We start from the raw sequence: 20,357 nt of genomic DNA, 5'->3' as shown, positions 1-20,357 counted from the left end.
TATGATTTATAAATACACTTGAAATTCCAAATTGAGCTTGTAAGTAGGTCTGATAAGTTTTCCTCCTTTCTACATCAGTGTTGTAACTCAAACAGCTGCAAATTTTCAGCTCCATGGTCACCTACAACAATGGAAAGCTACAGAAAAGGGGACTGTAGGGTTATTTAGGTGTTTTTCAAAAATAATATAGAATAAATCAGTTAAAGATATGATCTTCCCATGTTACTACAGTACAGACAGCACTTACAGGAACCTCTGTTGTTCCAGACAGCTGTAGCACTGATTCAAACCAGTAATAGCTTGCCATGATAATAAAATGATTTATTGTCTGCATATTCTGTAAATTACATTCATTCTGAAAAAATAGTAAACTGTCTTCAGGTCTATTTTATATATAAGCAATAGTTTCATCATCAAAGCTACAGACAAATAAATATAGAATAACTGATGACTTTAGGCATCAAACAAGTCAAAAGATTGCATTCTTTTAGTGCTTTGTCAGCCTCAGAGCATCTGAAACACAACAGAAAATAAAGGAGATATTTCTGGTCTTAATATGATTTATAGGCTGTGAAATATTAAAAAGTGTGAACCAGAAGTAAAGATACTACTGGAGGTCAAAAACTTTTAAATTCCTATTAATTTTTTCTAGTTGCTTGGTTACTTGGTAAACTGCTAGAAAAGCATTTCTTGGCAATGACCTTCAGAGATCTTTGTAAAACAGTTTTACACACTTTGGACATTCTTCCCCTCATGTTGATACATGTTCTTAATGAGGCTATCTAGAAATGTTTCCTTATTATTACAAGTTTGTCTGAAGTTGGAACACACCTAAAATAAGCCAATTAATTAGTCATGATGGGCTCTTTTCAGCTGCACACTCATTTTCAAATGAATTTATTGAAGTAAAGGATTTACAGCATATGGACTCACAGACTTATGAGTTAAACTGGCATCCATATGTACAGCTTTCAGTAGAGAATGCTAGAGTAATATTTACAATGTAAATATCAACTTTATTACGTAAGAAACAAATATATCACAACTTTCACTTCACAACATATTTGTTCTGGTTTGATGACTAAAGTCATCTCTCTGAAATACTATGTGGAACTCAAAAATAGCTTGTTCTTGTCATAGACTTTACCAGGTGTCCTTCAGAGGTCCTGAAAAGCAAAGGAGAGATGCGCTTTAGAAGTCACTTTCGCAAGCAGTTGCATCACGAGCTGTATGAGGGCAGACAGCAGGCATTGAGGAACACTTGATACAAAACAATTGCTGTGCCTAGGTCTGACAAGCTGAGATGTGGCTGCTCACAGCAGTTTGCTCAGACCAGACCGTGGGATGAGAAAAGAGAGGTTGAAGGACTAAAAATGTTACTGAAGATTAGACTAAAATTGTTACTACAGCACAGAATTGCTCACTTTGAAAAAACCTGCATCCTTGAAATGGATACACAAATTCGGGTTGTTCTTTCCACGCTACATTAGCAACTGGGCACTGCCATAAAATGGCAAATAATAGTCAATACTGATTCACCTACAGGTAGATCTGCCTCGTCAGTAAAGTCAATGAAAATGGAAAGGACTGAAAATGTTCTCATCTACGACCTGCTGCACCGCTATTCTTTCTCCTTTCATTAATGCCAGAACTTTGAGAAGCTGCAAAATCCAAGAGCAGTTATTTGTTGCATTAATTTTGTCCAGAAAGAACATTTCTTTCCAGAATCATGTTGCTTAAAAATTATTTAATTCCTCAATCCATAAGCAGTTTATGTCCTTCCTAACCTTAGAAACTTTAGAGGAATTGTGACATTTGTGGAAAAGAAAAGAACATTTTCCCATTTTATTTTAGTCTTGAAAGGAAATGTCTTTTTTGGGTCAGAGGGATGGGTTGTTCGGGATGATACAAGAAAAGACATTTCTCCAAATTTTACCTTCAAGAATAGCCTTTTAATTTTCTTTCTTACTTTTTGAGACACAGCTGAATGCCAGAACTATCCCATCATCAATTTCATAATACATTTTCAACAATACCAAGCCAAATTCACTTCTACCTTTCTCTTTCAACATTTTGTTCCTGCAAGTGTTGATGTAGAAGGGATTATGTTTCAGTAAACTAAAGAGAAAATAATTGTGAATGACTTTAGAAAAAATAGTAGTAGCTAAATGGAAAACAGTAACTGCAAGATTTGCACATCAAGTACTTTCTTAAGTACTTGAGTATTACTCATCTTGCTGATGCTTTTAGTTCTAGGGGCAACTTCTTTCTAATGAAAAAGATGTTAAACAAAGTCTGCAGCATTTTTTTAATTAAAAGAAATATCTTTAAGTTTGTTCTCTGAATAAATAATGATCTTTTTAATTAAAAATCAGTCACTTCTGGTTTTATGCTGCAGTGCTCACTGGTTGAAACACCCAAGTGAGTTAGGTGCCTTATGAACAGTGCCATTTAATTAGGAATTTTCAATAGCAGCAATCATGTGATAACATAAAGCTTATTATTGAAATTATTATTTTATTCAGACTCAAGGAGTGAAGAAATAATAAAAATATAAAGCTTCTCATGGAACATGACTCCCTTTCCTAGAATATCCTGATTTTCTGATAGGCCACACTCCATGTAAAAAAACTGTAATTTTATGGGTCAAGTTATAGACAGCAAGAGAAAAGACAATCTTGGCATCTTACCAGTGGGAGGTGGCTCAGCAGCTCATCTACAGATTCGTAGTTTTCTGAAAAGGATGGTTCAAGAAGTTCTGCTTCATCTCGAAGTTTAGCAGGATTTAGTTCTTCCTGGCTGTTGTGGATCAGAAACAAGTTTTATTGCTCTCAGAAGAAAAAGCAAAGAAAGCAAAGCCTTCTTCTAACTGTAGGTTCTGCCCATTTTCTTATACTTAAACCATGGTGTTACAGAACATATGAAATAGCATGTTTAAGGAAAACAGAGACATGATATTTAAAAGCAGTTGTGTAAGTGAGTGAATATACAAACAGAATACAAGGTCTACAAAAATGTGCTGGCACGTCTCACCTATACTGACAAGGATATATAATCCTTCAGGGATTTTCAAATTTTCATTTCATGTGTTCACAGAGAGGCAAATTTCTAATATATTTCTTTATTAAATTGTTGTTCATGTTCCATAGCTCCGTGGGTTTTTTCCTTAAGAAGACTTTTTCTGAACAAAAACTATTTAAGAATCTGTTGGAAGATTTTTTAAATCGCCAGATGCCATCTTCTCTTTATTCTTCTATTCTGATTGTGGTGTCTGTTCCAGTCAAGGAAAAAATGTTGTCTGTATCTGAAAACCACTCTATAAACTATGCTATCAAGTCATTAACGTTCAGTGCCTTTTGTTTGTCCTCTCTGTATACATACATGGATATAAACCTTTTCTGTCATAGAAGTATGGAAAGAATAGATATGTGCTTTCTTGTAGTACCTTCTTTTTCCAGTTAAAACTGAATTTAAGTATTTCTTCACAGCCATCTGCTTTCGAAAGCGGCTGTAGTTGTCAGTGAAGACAGCATCAGAGTGGCGTTTGACAGGACTGTCCTGGGAGCTGGCAATACAACAATTACAAAGGAAAAGTTAAGAGAGGATATCTTTTTAAAAGAAAATACCATTAAATGAGTGAAATAAGCTTTATGGTATTGATTAGCCTAATAAAACCAATTTTTCATTTCAGTTTTCATTTCCATCTATGACTTCAGATCTTTCTTCTGCTGAAAAAAAAGCCACTTCCACGGCTTACTATGTATTTTAATAACAAGGATCAAATTCCAAAAATTGTTATTCAGCCTTTTGGGAACACCTTCCACCGATTGTTTTCTCATCTTACTTTTGCCATGGCCTATGCAATTAGGATATGTAGTCAATGATTTCTAAAGTCCTCATCCCAGGAGTTCGGCAAGATCAAGTGCCCAAGTGTGGATTTCATGACTCCTGCCTGTTCTCACACCCCAGGTTGCACCTTTTGAGAAGCAGATTTTATTCTAATTTCTATAATTTGCGTGAATATATTTCAGTACAATGGCAACCTGGTTTAATTTGCAATAAGCTCTTAAAGGACCTCATCACTGTTCACATTGAACTCAGTGGAGGTGGAGTCTGCCACTGAGAAAAGGTAGAGTGGAGCATCACATAAGTACCTATAAATGCTTCTTCTAAGGTTTCAGAAGACAAAACACACCTCGTGAAAGCCAAACCTGGAGGTCTTTTCTTCATGCACAATCTTGGGAAATGCCAGGGTGCTCTATTTTAAATGGTCTGTGTTGGTTTACAGCATATGAGAAACTGGAACTGTATGTTCTGGAACAAAGGCAGCACTGGCATCAATGAAGGACTGAATTTTTACTCGGCTTTCGAGCATATGAAGTAGGCACTCAGTGGTATCCTCACCGTGGCTTACAGTTGCTGCTTATGGATTTGAAAACAAGGGAAGTGTACAGTGAACCTACCCAGCACCCAGTGCCCATTAGTTAATGATGTATTGGTCTGGAAGTTGCATCCAGACCCCTAGTCTATAAATTTGCCTTATTTTTTCAATCCTGCTGCAATACAGATCTCACAAACATCTGTCAACGTGCTCTACAGCAGAAAAAAATTATACCTTTACATTTTCCCTATTAACTAATCATTTATTGATTTCATTGTTTATTTCCCTGCTGTTAAGTACTTGAGTAATCAATCACTTTGTATTTACTTTTGCCACTCATCCACCAAGCTAGTAAAAACACTACCGAAAAAAAACAATTAGCAGTTTGGCATGATAATCCTTATAATATTTCCAGTACACATTATCCACGCTTTGTGCAGTGTCTGTTGCTCTACCTCTTACAGCTGTGTCAGGAATAAATAGTTACATTCTCATTTAGTAATATCACTAAATACTTATATACGATTTTCAGCTCCCCTGTAATTATATAAGCTTCTCTTTTGATATCTCTAAATTAGGAAAATAAGACCTTGAATACAGAAGGGTAAAAAAAAATGCCAATAAAGCCAGCTAGGAAAAAAAAATCTACCTAATGTGTCACCTCACCTAACTCGTTTTCTAATAAGCGAATGCAGATATCTCTTCACAGCAAGTTTAGCCAAAAGATGGCTGTAGACACTGGTGAAAATTCCATCAGCATGCCTTGCATTTCTGAAATGGACAATAAACAAACTCTACAATACAGCCTGGGTTCATATAATTTTGATAACGTTCATTTTGCAAACATACTGCTTTCCTTAATTTAACTATTGTACATATTAAAGGGAGCAAAATTAATAAAATAACTTTCAGATTTTCACAATATACTTTTTACTCCTTCCTGGAAAGTGAAACCTTTCATCATACCAGAATGGAAATACAATCAACATTTCTGCCGACATCCCTACTGCTACCACTATTCAAGCAGCGGCTGTGGGATTTTCTTCTGTAACCGAGTCTTCCTTTCCTAATCTCAGTTTGAAAATGTCAATGATTTTTTGGCAGAAATCAAGTAGTCCATCATCTTTTGTATTTATGATAATAAAGAAACTCACCTATCAATAATTCTGGACAGATCAAAATAGAATTTCTCATTTTCAGGTAGTGTGTTCTGCAAAATATCTGATTCTGACTTTAATGACCCACGGGCATGGTCAGGTTCACTGGCTCCATCAAATGGCATTCTGTTTCCCAATCTGTTGGAGAAAGAAACCGTGTAAAGTACAGCTAGCTGAGGACATGAGACACTTTGCTTGAGATAGCATTCTCCTTTGCATCAAAATGCATATCTACCTCCTTTCATCAGTAAGAGATTTAAAAAAAATCTGGATAGTTCAAAAACCACTTTCAAGTAGAATCCATGCTCAATTGTAGATTAATTGACATAACAGATCTTTCTCTCAAATTCATATTTTCTAGATAAATGTTGTCACCGAACGCAATTTATTCCAGTGCATAATGTATGACAATCACAGTACAACTGACAACTGTGAAGCTTTTCTTAACAACTGCATTTTGTATAAATGATGGATGAAATTAACAGCCTCCACCCAAGCAAAGTGAAAACTGCTCCTGTGACGTTCTTACCTCCCAGTTAAGATATAAGATATAAGATATAAGATATAAGATATAAGATATAAGATATAAGATATAAGATACGCATTGAAATGCAGAATGAATCAGTTCTTAGGCCTTCTCCAAAGAAAGCAAATACACCAAGAACTTCAAACTAAATAAAAAGTGCAGTCATGTATCTCTACATGTTTTTATTCTCTCATGTTAGAAGCCAAAATATCTTTTAATCTCTTCAAATGTATCATGGCAATTGCTCTGTATAAACTGATGTACAGTTACTCCACATTTTCGTAAACTGCAGTTTCTTATGAACTGTCATATTTTATCAAGGGCAGTCTGACTGCATAGCAGTAGTTTGGCTCTGATATTCTGTGGCTGACAAGAAAATCATTGTAGGAAACCCCTGCGTGTGATGACATACAAAAGTCACATACTAAAACTAAGATAGACTTAAGTCCTTGTAATTTTAAAGTCACCTTTAGCACTATTTATATGTCTGATTCATATATGTCTTCCGTCTGGTAAAAACAAGGTGCAAAGTTGCTGTGTAAAACGAACAGGCTCAAGTCACACCTTTTGGAAGTCAGACAGTGCTTTTTTTTGCCTGTTTTTCACTGGTCCTTCTACACTTGATGCTTCTCTCGCCTAAACGCAAACCGTACCGTTCTGCCACCTGATTTAATTTAGCTGGACCACAAACAGCACCTTCAACTGGCCGCAGCACGCAGAGGTACAAAACCTGCCCTCCGCCCTGTCCCCGTTCACGTCCCAGGGCTCACCCTGACCCACATCGCGTCCGCCCCCCGCGCACACCGCGGTCACCGCGACTCAGCCCGTGGGCAGCGCTGCTGAGCCGCCTCGGGAGGTGCGTGCGTGTCCCGGCAGCTTTTACCGGGTGGGTTCGGCGGGCACCGTCCGGGACCGCCTGAGCGCAGCCTCGCCGCACCCTCCCGATCGCACCCTCCCGGTACCGGGCAAACACCCGCCGGCAAGCGCCGCACTGCGCGTCCCTCGGGAGGGCACAGCGGAGGAGCGGCGCTTCTCAGAGCCCCTCCGGCCATCGGCCGGGGCTGGGCGGTGCCTGCGGGCAGAGGGGCGCGGAGCGGGGCGCGGAGTGGAGCGCGGCCTTACCGCGGGACGGGAGGGAAGGCGGCGCCCCGGGGGGGCAGCGCCCGCGCCCGCCAGCAGAGGGCGCTGAGGAGGGCGAGGGCGAGGAGGAGCGGGGAGGCGCCGCGGTGCTCCATGGCCGCCACCTGCGGAGGGAAGAGCGCAGCCGTCACCCTCCGACCCGGCCCGCCCGAACCCGCTGGCCCCGGGACTCCGCCGAGCGACCGCCCCGGTCCCGCTCCCGAGCCAGGTCCCTGTCCCGAAAGATGCCGGCGGCCAGCAGGGTCGCGATGGCGGGGCAGCTGCCCGTGGTCAGGGAGAGCTGGCATCCCCGAAGGCGACCCCCGGCCCGGTGCGAGGGACAGCGGTACCCGGGGCTCAGCGACTTAAGCGGTAGCTAGAGAGGGTCCCGCCCCGGCTGCCCTGGGCTTTCAGAATCTCTCCCCTCTCCCCGACGGCCGAGATGGCTTCCCTGCAGGTCCGGGAGGGGCGAAGAGGAGCGAGGGTACGGGACGGGGACATCCTTCCTCATGCGCTGGGCAGTTGCCGCTGTGGCGGGGAGAAAGTTACTCACGGAGCCACGAGTCCGTCGGTGGGTCTGGCTGGGCGGGCGCGGAGCGGAGCGGTGTTGGGAGAGTGCGCCCTGCTCCGCTGAGCTGCTACCGCGGCGGCGGCAGCAGCAGAGGGTGAGGAGGAGGAGGAGGATGAAGAGGAGGGCTCCGTCTCGCCGCACGCTCTGAGCTGCCCGCCGCGCCACCGCGTTTTATAGCGTTTACACGTTTCTGCTTCCGAAGAAGCAATCACGTTACTGGAGAGACGTCACCCTTCCCAAGGGGACGGTCGCTTTGTTCAGGACAGTCAGAGACTTATATTTAACACATGAGCAGTCGCGTATCTCTTCCCCCTCCCCCTCACCCCCTCGGCCATTATTTGATTTATGTTAATGACATAGTTTTGGAGGAGCGGAGCCCCGTCGGAGGGGTGATTCCGCCTCGCCGGGCGGGAGAGCAGGCGGCCGTCGGGCTCTGCGGGCGCTCCACACCGCGCATCCCTGACCGCACCCGGCACAGCCGGAGCGAAGCTGGCTGCGCTCTCCGGGGCGCTCCGCTCCCGGCCCGCACTCCCCCAGCCCCCGTGCTTCCCTGAGGAGCCCCCTCCACGCCGCGGGGTTGCTCCTTTCCCTAGCTCCTCGGCAGTGTTTCCGTGCTAAGCTGGTACCCCTCCGTCCCCCGCACATGCAAGTCCCTGATGGGGGTTCCCGCCCGAGGTGCGCAGGGAGCTCATCCGAAAAACAAAATTTTCCTACGGTTTTAGTTTGATTTTAGCAGGTGTCGGGGTGCTTTCTACTCTTCACTGTCTTGCTTAAACTGCGTGCGTGTTCGTGGAACACGGATTGAGCCCCACATCCAAGCGCCTCTTGGCGCAGCGGAGCACGGCGGGTGCTTGTGACGGTTCCGCTGCGCGGGCGCGCAGGGAGCGCGGCTGGAGCGTATGTTAAACCCCCCGAGCAGGAAGGAGATCAGCTCTTCCTTCTAAGGTGTCTTAAGCCCAAACCTCGGGGCTGCCACAGCAAGGGAGAATCGGTTTCAAGCCTTTGATTGTTCTCCTTCGAATTTTCCCTGTCTTAGAGATCTGAGGGCAGCAGAGAAAGAAACACAGGGGAAGTGGGCGTGGGACCCGCGGGCGGGCCGGCAGGACGGCGCTGCTCCAGCAAGCACCTCTTCAGTATCCCACCGTGTCTTTTCGGTGCCTGCCCTGAAATATTTGCCAAACAATCGCGGAAGAATTTCAGCTGTAAAGATCATCATCCAATTTTTTCTCCTTCTTTTTCTTTTTTTCTTTTTTCTTGAGCTTTTGTGCCTCTAATCCTCCTACTCAGTCGGTAACGATTGTACCAAACCCATACAGACGATTTCACCATTTTTTCTTACTTCTAATAAGTTTTCCTGTTTCATGTTTCACTAAAGGTTAGGCAGGCTCAATGCCGAAGATTCTGTGATGCTTAATCACATTTTCTAATTCAGTTACATAAAGAATAAGTGAATTAGATTAAAAATGCCTGGAAATTTGTTTCTCGGATGACAGCTGTGACTAAAACCAGAGTTCCTGCAGTAGTCTAATTTCAGGAAATTTTCCCCTTGTTACTACATAACTCGGGGTCGAAGGAGCTATTCTGCTCCGGAATGGCGGGATGAGCATCAATGGCACCGTATTCCCCTCACCTCACAAACATCCCTGCTAGGGCGCATAGGCGTTGTGCAGTGTGCACGCCCTGGGGAAGTGCGGTGGTCTTCACTCAACTACCCGCAAGAGGAGAGAGGAAGGAGAAAGCCACCTCCTGGGTGGCGCAGGGACGCGCTGCTGGGGCACTGCGACGTCTGCGGTTGCCCGGTCTCCTGGCCTGGAGCGGCGGGCGACGAGGGGAGGCTGCGCCGGGACCCCGCGGCCAGAGCGGGTTCGAGGGGGCCGCGGCTGCCCCGCTGCCGCTTCTCGGCCCCAGTTCCCAGCCCCTCTCCTCCTCAGTCCCGCTCCCGCCCAGGGCGCCGCTGCGGGAAAAGCCAAACGCTGCTGGCAGCAGGAAGCGGAGAAGAAAGAAGTTTCCTTCCAGCGCTAGCGAGCCTGAGCTAGCGCAGCCTGTAGAGGGGGTCTCGCAGGAGTCCTGCGGACTGCGGTCCCTGGGAGGAGGGGAGCGGCCAGCTCAGTCTGAGGGATGCGTGAAAAACAAATCTGCTCTCAGTTGCTGTGTATGTGCAGTAAGGGTGGCTGCGTGCTCTGAGGAGATGTATATAGACTAAAAACTGGAGAATCAGGACTTTCTTACCGTACTGAACCATTTGGGGCTGTGATGTAGCGCACTGCACCCTTCCATACCGTACCTGGCGAATCTGGTTTGCTGTAACTTTGTTTCCCTTCTTTGCAGGTAGTACACTAGGTTGGACAACGTGCGGTCAGGCCAGCTAAAGCGGCTCAGAACCTCTCTAGGGATGACAGTGTTGATAAAGAAACCTCTCTAGGACTCCCTTAACGATCTGAGAAATGTGTAGTGCATCTAATCTTACGATACCATCTATTTTCCCTATTCTATAGACAAGAAACTGAGTCACAGGGGGATGGAGTGGTTCCTCTTGTTTACTCAGGAAGTCTCCAGTGGAGCTTTGAATTGGCCCCAAATGCCCCAAGCACCCTTCAGTTGCACTAACTGCCTGCATTTCCCTTCAGCATCTTGTTGCAAGCCACCATCTCCTCTTCTTGAAGACAAACTGAAGAAGAAATGCCACCTCCCCCTTTCTCCTTAGTCCTTCCTCACATTTCATTGAAGGAGGTTGGTTTGGGATGACTGACAAGGGTTTGGGATGGCAATCCAAATTTTATCTTTTCCATTTTTTTCCCTCAAAGCTTACATACACTACTATTTCCACATTTGATAAGAGTAAGTCATTAAAAGAAAAATAATTCTTTAAAAACAGACAGATGGAGAAAAGACCCTTTTCCATTGATGTCCTATGTGAGTCCTCCAAGATCTAGGCAGATGAACCCTTATCAGATGGAAGCTCCCACTGTTACTGGAAAACCTGTGCCCTTTCAGGAAAGTATCGTTTAGGAGAAAATAGTGCTTAGGAGCATCTCAGGATAATATTTAAACACAGGCATCTCCTGGGAAATCAAGTATTTTTCAGTGGTTTTTACAGGAATCCTGATGTACGGCACCCTCACATTTACTGAACCTTTTACCTTTATTTTATGTGCTATCAAATATCTTTTGGTTACTCTCCATTTTTGCTTCAATTTCTTCTTTAATGTTCCACTTAATAAAACAAAAAAAATCAAAAAAGTTACAATTATATTAAAATCAAAAAAGTTACAATTATAAAATTACAATATTTAGGAATGATGGAAAACCAATTAGACAAGATGGACCAAAGAGCAAAAGTTTTCTGAAAGTTTGTCTTACCATTTGTATACAAACTTGTGCAATGTACATAAATCAAGTATTACCTAAAATAGCTAAAGCATCTGGAGTAAGAAATTTGGGAGTTCTAAGGTTTGTTAGTCAGTTTTTCTTACTATTTTTAGCATGTAAAACTGTTCTGAAATTGATGTGCTAAAAATCTCTTAAAGCCAAATCCTTCGAAGAGAGAAACCAGCTTAGTTCCATGAGGGACCTGCTTAGCATTTACCAAATTTATCATGTAATTGTATTTGAAAAAGAGAATTACATCAGAAATAGAATTAACATTTTGTTTGGGGAAAAAAAAAAGAGATAAAAATACTAAGAGACTTGTTTTAGGACTTTCATATTCTATCAGAAAAGGAAACTTCTACTGACTCATGAGCTCTCTCTTACGAATCACTGGGTTAGCATAATGTCCCCTGTGCATTACAGCTCATGTTGCTGTGGATGAGTTCAGAAACTCTGCCTTTGATCCCATAGCCACAGCACATTGATCCATGAGTTTTTAGAGATTATAGAGCAGATTGATGGTGCACTAACAGTCAGCAGCTAACAGAAGAGCTTTTTCAACTTTCACAAAAGAGATAACATGAAAATTCAAGAAACTGTGTATGAAGAATAAAAAAATACAACTAAAAATTGATAAACTAACCTGGCCTTCTCTAATCCTTTAATGGCGTGATTAGCATATTCTCCAATATCTGCTTTCAGCATCATGTTGCACTGCTGGATCCCACTCTCATAAATATTCATATTCCTCAATATCACCTGGTTTGAAAAAATGGGTGAAATGCTGAAACTTTTTCCAGCATCACATTCTTTGCATCAGTTTGTTCTTTTAGGTAAGTTTTATTACAGAAGTACAATCCACATGTCCTGGGTGAGTTCTGCAGACTCAGAAATATGATGCCAAGCAGAATAAAACACAGAGAAATATTTTTAAATTAAAAACTCATGAGTTGCCCTCTGCAACAGAAACATTCAGGAGAATAGTGCTTGCCTCCTCAAATCCCAGGCTGTGGGAGGGTCACAGGTGGAACATGGGAGCCGTAATTTCCTCTCTCACCCTTTTTGAGTCCTGCTTTCAGGCCAAAAGTGTGGATTCTCAGAACAGAGTTTTCAACTGAAGCAAAGTCCTACAACATGTAAATTGTATTAACAAACATGATACTGTCTACACCACTTAAACAAGTTCCTCCTGTTCCAAGTGGTACCTTTGCATTATTAATCTGTGTGGGTTAACAATTTTCAAAACCAGTTTCAAAACCACTGGAGCATTTGGTTTATGCCCATGACTCCCAAACAGACTTCCACTGCTTGCATTTGTGTGTCTGGGTATGTTGCCAGCATCCTTGTCAGAGACCTGCTTGATTAAAACTTCTGAATAGCTGTAATGATGAGCAAAAGGCATGCAAGAGAGCTGCTGACTCCTGTGGTACTTCCAAGGTTCTTTCCCCTTGCCTGGGATGTTATCTGGGAAAACTCCTAATGCTTCTAGTATGGTTCTGTGTTTTCATATCCCTGCTCCTTTACCCCAGAGTGCAATCTCAGCTTCTCTCAAAGACTCCAAAGCGGTTTGGGAAGGTATTTTGTTCTCCATATGCTTATTGTGTCTGGTATGTGTGTGTGCTACTGCTTCATGTCCATCTGGTTCATGATATGCAGCTGTCCTAGAAGTGTTGGTCTGAACTCCTTCTCATCCTTTAGCCTGGATGTGATGTTTTTGCCATCCTCCTCTCACTATCAGACACGTGTATTCTGCACTCATACCACAGGAGGATCTGTGGCTGCACAAGCTTTAACAGGAGCTTTAACATATCTGGTTTTCTTTCAAAGCAATTTCCTTCTAATGTTTCACCTGACTTGTTTAAAGGATTCCATTTACCTTAAAGCCCAGAAAACCACATGGTAATCCTAAGTTTGTCAGGAAGAAAAGTAGTTTCTGGTTTGGTCGTGTTGTATTCTTTGTTTTGAACAAGCTCTCTGAAATATGCCCTATTTCTATCAGCACAGTTACAATCTTCAAATTTCAGCTAAGGATCAGATGATTCTTTCATCACCAGGTATGTTTCCCTCCTCCTTCAGCTACTCCAACCCAATCCTCTTCTCGGCAAATCTAAAATAACCTCTGTATGTGACAAGAATGTGTATTTTAGATGTCATAACATTCAGTCTGAATTTCCCATTCATTTTTACCCAGCTCTTTTCTTCGTGGTTTTGGATATACAAAACTGGATTTTCTATGGTAAACCTTTGAAAAATCACTTTGTTTTTTATGATGTTCTTGCATGTGTAAACATCTCTAAGCTAATATCTAATTATCTAAACAGATACTAAGAACAATCTTTCAAACCCATGTCCCTACAATTTCCCCCCACTCTGAGGCCTTTCACCAGTCCTACAGGACGGGACTTTATGGAAGTCCTTTTGTCTCTACCTGCACAAAAGGAATGCAGAATAGAAATAACCTCCAAAATCCCAAAATCCATTTGGATTATCTGTTAAAAGTAAAACCTGTGAACAGTTCCATAGTGGAGTTCAAAATTTAGAAATCTGAGACCAAACCTGCCTAGGGTGCCTTATCTCACTGTGATTCACTATTGACACTCACCCTATGTAGTCTGCAAGTTTATCAGGATCTTGGGGATCCTTAACTAATTCCTATACAGATGCCTTAGATTTTAGCTTTCATAGTTTTCAGATTCTTTTCTGCTTTAATGTAGTTCTGAGCTTCATATTAGGGGATGGTAAGCTCTCTTCACAGACTAAGTAGTAGACAAAACAATTCCTTCTCTAGCTGGGGACCCAAGGACAACTGATCCAAATTTCAGGTGCAAGAGCATAGACAATGAAGGATTGAAGAGAGAAAAACAAGAAGGATGGGACTTTATGGGCTAAAACTGTAAATGGACAATTAACTCAAATATGCTAATGAACCAGAGCTTATAAAAGTGTGAGACCTCATGACCGGTCATCCAATTTGTGGCCATTTTGTGTTCATCTTGGGTGTAGCCCTGGCTGGGCTCTTGTACTGCCCAAGGTGTATTCACTGAGGCTTTTTAATAAAAAATACTTTATTCTTTAACTCCATCTAGTCTCTGTTCTAGGTCAGCCTTCTCAAGGCATCAGTTTTGCAAAAGAATGCATGAGATATGGGAGAATTTATTCCATTTCCACATTTGTAACTATATGATAGGAATCTTTCATGGGTTGTAATTGTAACATCTGTGCTTAAAACACTGGTATACTTCCTCAATTTTGCAGAGATCCTTTTTCCTGTGTGTAATACAAGATCTGGTTCTAGGCTGTGTGGACAAATTCTTTTGTCTTCCTCAGTGAATGCTGCTACTATTGCACTGTCTGGAAGCTTGTGAGAGCAGACATACCAGCTCAGGATATAAAAAACCCACGTCAGTCGGGCTGGAAGGCTCATCTTAAGATGCTAATTATGCCAAGATAACTTTATCCCTTGAACTGACCTAATCATCACAAGTTCTTTATTTACCAAGCTGAAAAAGGAAACCATCTAAAAGCTAGAGCAGAAACAAGCTAAAAATGCTTCAGTCTCAAGCAATTACCACTATTGTCTTCATGGAAAAAGAGCTGAGAGAGGTTTTCTAAAACTGTCCATGTGTATAAAGAGCATAGTGTAACGTGCTGTCTCTTAGCACTACTCTAAGCCTAATGTACATTATTGTGGCTGTAGAAATCTATATTCACATTCAGTCGCCACAAAGAAGCCATATAGAAGAAAGTATCAACTTGTTAAGTTTATCATCCTTAATAAATGATATAATTTGAACTTGACTGTTTTTTTGAAAGAGTTTCTGTAGTCTTCATGGACAAGAGAGATGCAGTTCCAACTCAGTTTATCATTTAGTTCAACTCCACAGGTCACTCGAACAAACGATAACTTCCTACGTCTTGTTTAATTGGCTTCTTGATCAATACATCAATGGCTAATTACCCTTTCCATCTTACATGGAGCATTGAGAGTGTTCCAGTAAACATAGCACCACAGTCAATATATTTCCCTTTATTAAGTACATGTGAATAGATGCAATACTAATAAGTTCCTAAGAGATTTTGGGAAATGACACTCATCACAAAGATAAAAGATAATAATGGGCACAGCAACACCTTTGTGCTGTCATCGTGTATGTATATAATTATATTCTACAGTTTGTTTGCATTTTTGAATGTGACAAATAAATTAAAGTGATTTCTGCAGAAATAAGTGAAACATTTAGCACCAGAATCAGCACTATTGAATATCAATATTAAAATGTTGCTAATTGTTGGACTTAAGCCACGGGCCATGGCACCCTAAAATTTGCTAAACTTTCTGTTCAAATTGTACTAAATCATGAATTCATAAATTATTAATATAGATTTGAATCTTGCTCCTGGTGACTCTGTGTCAATCATGTGGTTACATTGATAGCTGCACAGTAAAAATAACTGTGTAACTATTTTCCAGCATGTAACTACAGGATTTTCAAGTATTATTTCATGTAGTAGATAATTATTCTGTACACTTCCAGCAGTAAAAGTCACAGGTAATTTTTTTGTATGGCCTGAGATATTATCTGGTTTAATAGAAAAATTTTCCATAGATATGAAATCACACAATGTCACAATAGAAAATTACATCACAGACCCACACAACACTAGGTGTGTAAAGGAAAGGAAAGGTCATCTGTTGCAGGTATTCTCCCTGGTTTATTTTCAGAGATGCTCTCAGGTTGCTTCTAGTAGCTTCAGCTTGGATAGAGCAGGGAGGATCTTTCAGAATGGTTAGAAGATTATCCAGACAGGGCTTCTTTGTCTATTGACATTACTCAGTAACTGTTCTAATTTTGAGCAGTGTGTTCAAAGAGTTTCAGAGTGAGATGGTAGCAGAACAATTGGCTCAAGGAGGTTTACCCTTTCCTCAGATTTTGAAACAAATATGTTGAATAGTATAACTCGCTTTTTAAGACAAAAGGTAGTTTAAACTGAATCTGAATCCATAGTCCTGTCTTGGCCTCTATTCCCTTATGCACATTGCTCCATCCAGAATTTTATGGCTCAGAAAGCTCATTCTCAGCACAGCTTGTGGTTCAGGTGTCTGTGACTACACAAGGTCAAGGATCAGCTTCTCCCAAGCAGAAACAAGGGCTGCATCTCCCAACTTGACTACCACTGGCAGGCTGGGAAAAACGTAATGATTGTCAGCTTGGAAGCTGAAGAGCACAGTAATGTGCAGTGTAGTCATATTTTAGCTACCTGCTATGTACACTGCCCAGTAAATTACTGTGCTTACTAATAAGGTTGCATACAATTCCTCATGCAGAATTTGTGGACACAGTAAAAGATAGCTGAATAAAATTGTCCTAATAGATAAAAGGTTACAGGGTCACTCAGAAATGCATGTCATGTACAAATTTAAGAGCATGAAAATAAGCCAGAAACTGGAGTCATTAAAAAAATTTCAGACTCCTTTTTGCCTTGTCCTCCAGAAAGCTCCAAAGCTGAACCCAAAGGGACATCTCTCAGGATCTATCAGAATAATGCATTTTGCCAATTCCTCGTGCTGTCTAGAGGCAGTAAAGATTAAAAACAATCCAATCTTTTCACAAGCTTTTAAGAGACTGTCCTGCTGGGGACAGTTCGTCTTCAGGCAATCTTGGTTACAAGCAGGATCATTGTCATGCTTGCCTCAACAGTCAGAGGAGAGACTGGCTGTCTGATGCTAGAACTGTCTTTGCTCTTCTTTGCTTTCCAAACCCACCTCTAAAATGCCCCTCCAGAAGTGATCTTTACCAGAGTGAGAATCTAGAAAAACTTATTTTTAGTCTTTCTTGCTGTCATCCAATTTCATAGGCACATAATCCAGAGAGATGAGATGATCCAAAAACCTCTGTTGAACAACAGAAGTACCAAGACCCAAACAAGGCTGTAATCCAGAGGATCCTAACCCTGCTCTCACATCAAATAATAGAAAGGAGTGGCCAAGCATTGATTCACCATGTCCTTCATTGTCAGCCTCTCACGTGTCTGCATAAGGATGGAAGGATCACCCTTATATCCCTACAGAAATTTTTACGTGCTCAGAGAGAGACTGGGCAGGTGAGATGGGCAGAGTAGTCATGTGTTTTCACAGGGAAGAAACTTTCAAGAAAGAGAAGTCATTTGACAGATAAAAATTCTGTTCCTAAATTATCATCAAACTGGTTGCTAAACTGGAATGATGTGCTTTATGAAATTATATTCTGATTCAACAGAGTTATTAAATATATGAGTAATCTCACTGCAGCCAATAATAGAGTAATGTATATTAAACTACCAGCAATCAGCCAGAGCATTTAAAAGGTTAAGGGTAGATTGTGAACAAATTTTTCCTGGATTGGGCTTGTGCAGCAAGGCCCTCAGTTGTGTGTCTAGCATGTCCCATTTGCAAACCTACCCCTTAAGTACAGCAATATACAATGCAGTATATTTCTTACTTTCTTTTGATTCACTATTGTGGTTTAACCCAGCCAGCAACCAAGCCCACTCAGCCCCTCGCTCACTCCTGCAGCAGCAAGATCAGGGAGAAAATCTGAAGGACAAGAGGTAGAAAACTCATGGGCTGAGACAAAAAACAGTTTAATAGCAGAAGCAGAAACTGTGCACACAAACAAAGCAAAACAGGGAATTGATCCACTGCTTCCCATGGGCAGGCACGTGTCCAGGAGAGCAGGGCCCCATCATTACTTGGGAAGACAGACCATCACTCCAAATATCCTCCTTTCCTTCTTCTTCCCCCTACTTTATCCATTCTGAGCATGGCGTAATGGGGTCTGGAATATCCCTTTGGTCAGTTTGGGTCACCTGTCCCTGCCATGTCTCCTCCCAACTTCTCGTGCACCCCCAACTTCCTTTGCCATGGGGCAGTAGGAAAAGCAGAAAAGGCCTTGGCTCTGCAGTAAGCCCTGGTCAGCCACAACAAACATCTCTGTTTTATCTGCATCTCTGTTCAGCACAAATCAAAAAAATATCCCTGTGCTCCTGTACTAGTACTGCGAAGACAATTAACCAACCCCAACCAAAACCGGCACAACTGTTTTGTTGTACTGTTAAATAAACAGCCTTGAAACTTTTTGATTGCTGTGACTCAGATTTTGAGTATAAGCGCAACAAGACTGTCTGAAACATTCCCGGTTTATTTTTAAATCTTTGTCATGCCCAGCACTGGAAGCAGCTTTTAAATCACCTAGCCGTTTAATGTCTTACAGGTGCTTTGAATGAAGCAGGAATATCTACTTATACCTCTGTGAACTGAGAAAATGCACTCAAAGGGATGTGATGACACCTAGCCTTCAGTACCTATAAAATGTCTGTCAGAAGGCATGCAGATGCATATGCTTCGATTTGGATGAGGAAATGATCCTTTCAGGCATCTTTCAGGAACATTGTCAGGAGATCAAACACACTCACACTTCCCTTTTTTTGTGAAGCCATGGTAAATCTGCCATTCTGCAATGTGTTTGGATTAGTTGAATCCTGTCAATCTACACTGAGCTTTTGCAGTGTTCTTATTTCTCTCCTATATATTTTTGGTTTTATTGGGAATATCTCTGCCCTAGAGCAGGTTCATTGTATTGGTGAAAGAGATAAAAATTAGAAAATGCTTAACTTTGGTGTCTCAGAGACAGTTTATTTTTTTTTTAAGCTAATACATTTCAAACATGATTACATGATGTGGAAATGTATTTAATGTTCAGTTTCCTTGTCAGAAGTGATTCAATGCCTAGAAGCATTTAGAAGCTTTGAAAGATTTAATTTAGTGTATATACAAGTACCCAAAAATGTGTTCTTGTGCATGCAGGAATTTTTATAGAAGTAAGTTTTATATTACCCCAAATGATCCAAAAATATCTTCATCATGACTTAGTGCATTGTGGAGTTATGAGAATTTTGCAAGGCAATTCAAAATTTTTCTAAATGTTGTCTGCCACTCAGTACTGACAAAAAGGTGGCTGTATCTTTCCATGACATTTGCCCAAGGGATTAGAGTGAAGAAAAAAAGAAAAAAAGATCAGTGCTTTGATGCTGGCAAACTAGTGTTAGAGAGCTCATCACACACAAACCAATCAATTCCTCAAAGTGATTTTCTATATAAGAAAGTTCTGGCAGAACAACAAAAGAATGAGATCGAGTGAAGATTTGTGTATTTTTATCATCATACTTATCCACCGATAGATGCTCTGGAACTAAATGAAGAAGCACTAAAGGAGAGAGAAAATCTACAATCTGTCTAGAAAAGGTTTAAAAGGAATTCTTCCCTTTTATGAAAAACACCCAACAAATTTAGAAGCTCACCGGGATATACAGTACAGGAACAGAGCACAGGCAAAAAATGGGACTCCTGCTTGCCTCTCCATGTACCCAAGCACTAGACTAATCAGTCTAGGAGATTCATCCCATTTCAATGTGCAATTAATCATCAACAGCTTCTCCATACATGTCAAAGGAATGCGTATCATTGCCAGCTGTGGTTTGTGCTCTTCTTAAGTTGGAGCAACAGAGCAGCATCATCCTTCCTTCGTACACATCAACATGCTGCTATAAAATAAAGTGGATTGGTATGGATGCAGGTCCTGCATGAACTAGACAGGAATAATTTTGCATTCCAGTGCCTTTCCACATGTTTCAGGCACATCAGACGGTTATGTCCTAAATCAGCAAATCCAATTTCCTGCTATCTCAGTCCCATCACTGTGCGTAATCCCTTTCATGATTAAGCTACTCTTGTTTAAAAGAACTCCTTGGTCTAAAATAGGGCAACTGCTCCTTCACAGCCCTCAGCACACAATCACTTGATTCTGCTGCTAAATAGATGAAAACATGTCTCTGATGCAGAACGTCTCCGGGAATGCAGACAGGAAACATGCTCACTGAAATAGCTCCTCCATCCAGCCCCTGCCCATCAGGCGTTGCCACAGTCATGCACTCGTGTCGTCAGAAACCCCATGGAAGCCAAATGCTTTCACAGAAGTCAAAGGCAGAAACAAGACTCACAAACCAGACTTCTCCAGAGTTGTTTCCTTAACCTGCAAGCTGTTTGAGGTCAAAAGCAGGGAATAATGCACAGACCCCACCTGGCACAGTGAGGCCAGAGATCCTTAGTGGAGTCACTGGTGCTGCTGCTGCTACAGTGTGAGACAGTTTGTTGCTTTGTGTGCTTCAAAAAGAGCTGTTGCCAGCAGTAGCTCACCT

At 41.7% G+C, this 20,357-nt stretch overlaps 1 protein-coding gene across 2 annotated transcripts; it reads right to left on the bottom strand.

Moving 5' to 3' along the window:
• Nucleotides 1–1,069: 1,069 nt before the first annotated feature.
• Nucleotides 1,070–7,836, bottom strand: VIP (vasoactive intestinal peptide). Of its 2 annotated transcripts, XM_084201953.1 has the most exons (7): nucleotides 7,737–7,836; nucleotides 7,187–7,308; nucleotides 5,536–5,676; nucleotides 5,048–5,152; nucleotides 3,446–3,565; nucleotides 2,691–2,799; nucleotides 1,070–1,166 (listed from the first exon to the last, which is right to left on the bottom strand). In XM_084201953.1, exons 2-7 carry the CDS (start codon nucleotides 7,297–7,299, stop codon nucleotides 1,158–1,160), a joined length of 597 nt encoding a protein of 198 aa, XP_084058079.1. In that variant the 5' UTR covers nucleotides 7,300–7,308; nucleotides 7,737–7,836; the 3' UTR covers nucleotides 1,070–1,157. The 2 variants fall into 2 exon arrangements, with proteins under 2 accessions (XP_084058079.1, XP_084058080.1); XM_084201954.1 differs by lacking the exon at nucleotides 5,048–5,152.
• Nucleotides 7,837–20,357: the final 12,521 nt, after the last annotated feature.

This window comes from Fringilla coelebs (assembly GCF_963513975.1).
Source record: "Fringilla coelebs genome assembly, chromosome: 3".
Lineage (NCBI taxonomy): Eukaryota > Metazoa > Chordata > Aves > Passeriformes > Fringillidae > Fringilla > Fringilla coelebs.
This window is presented reverse-complemented; position numbering and strand designations above follow the sequence as displayed.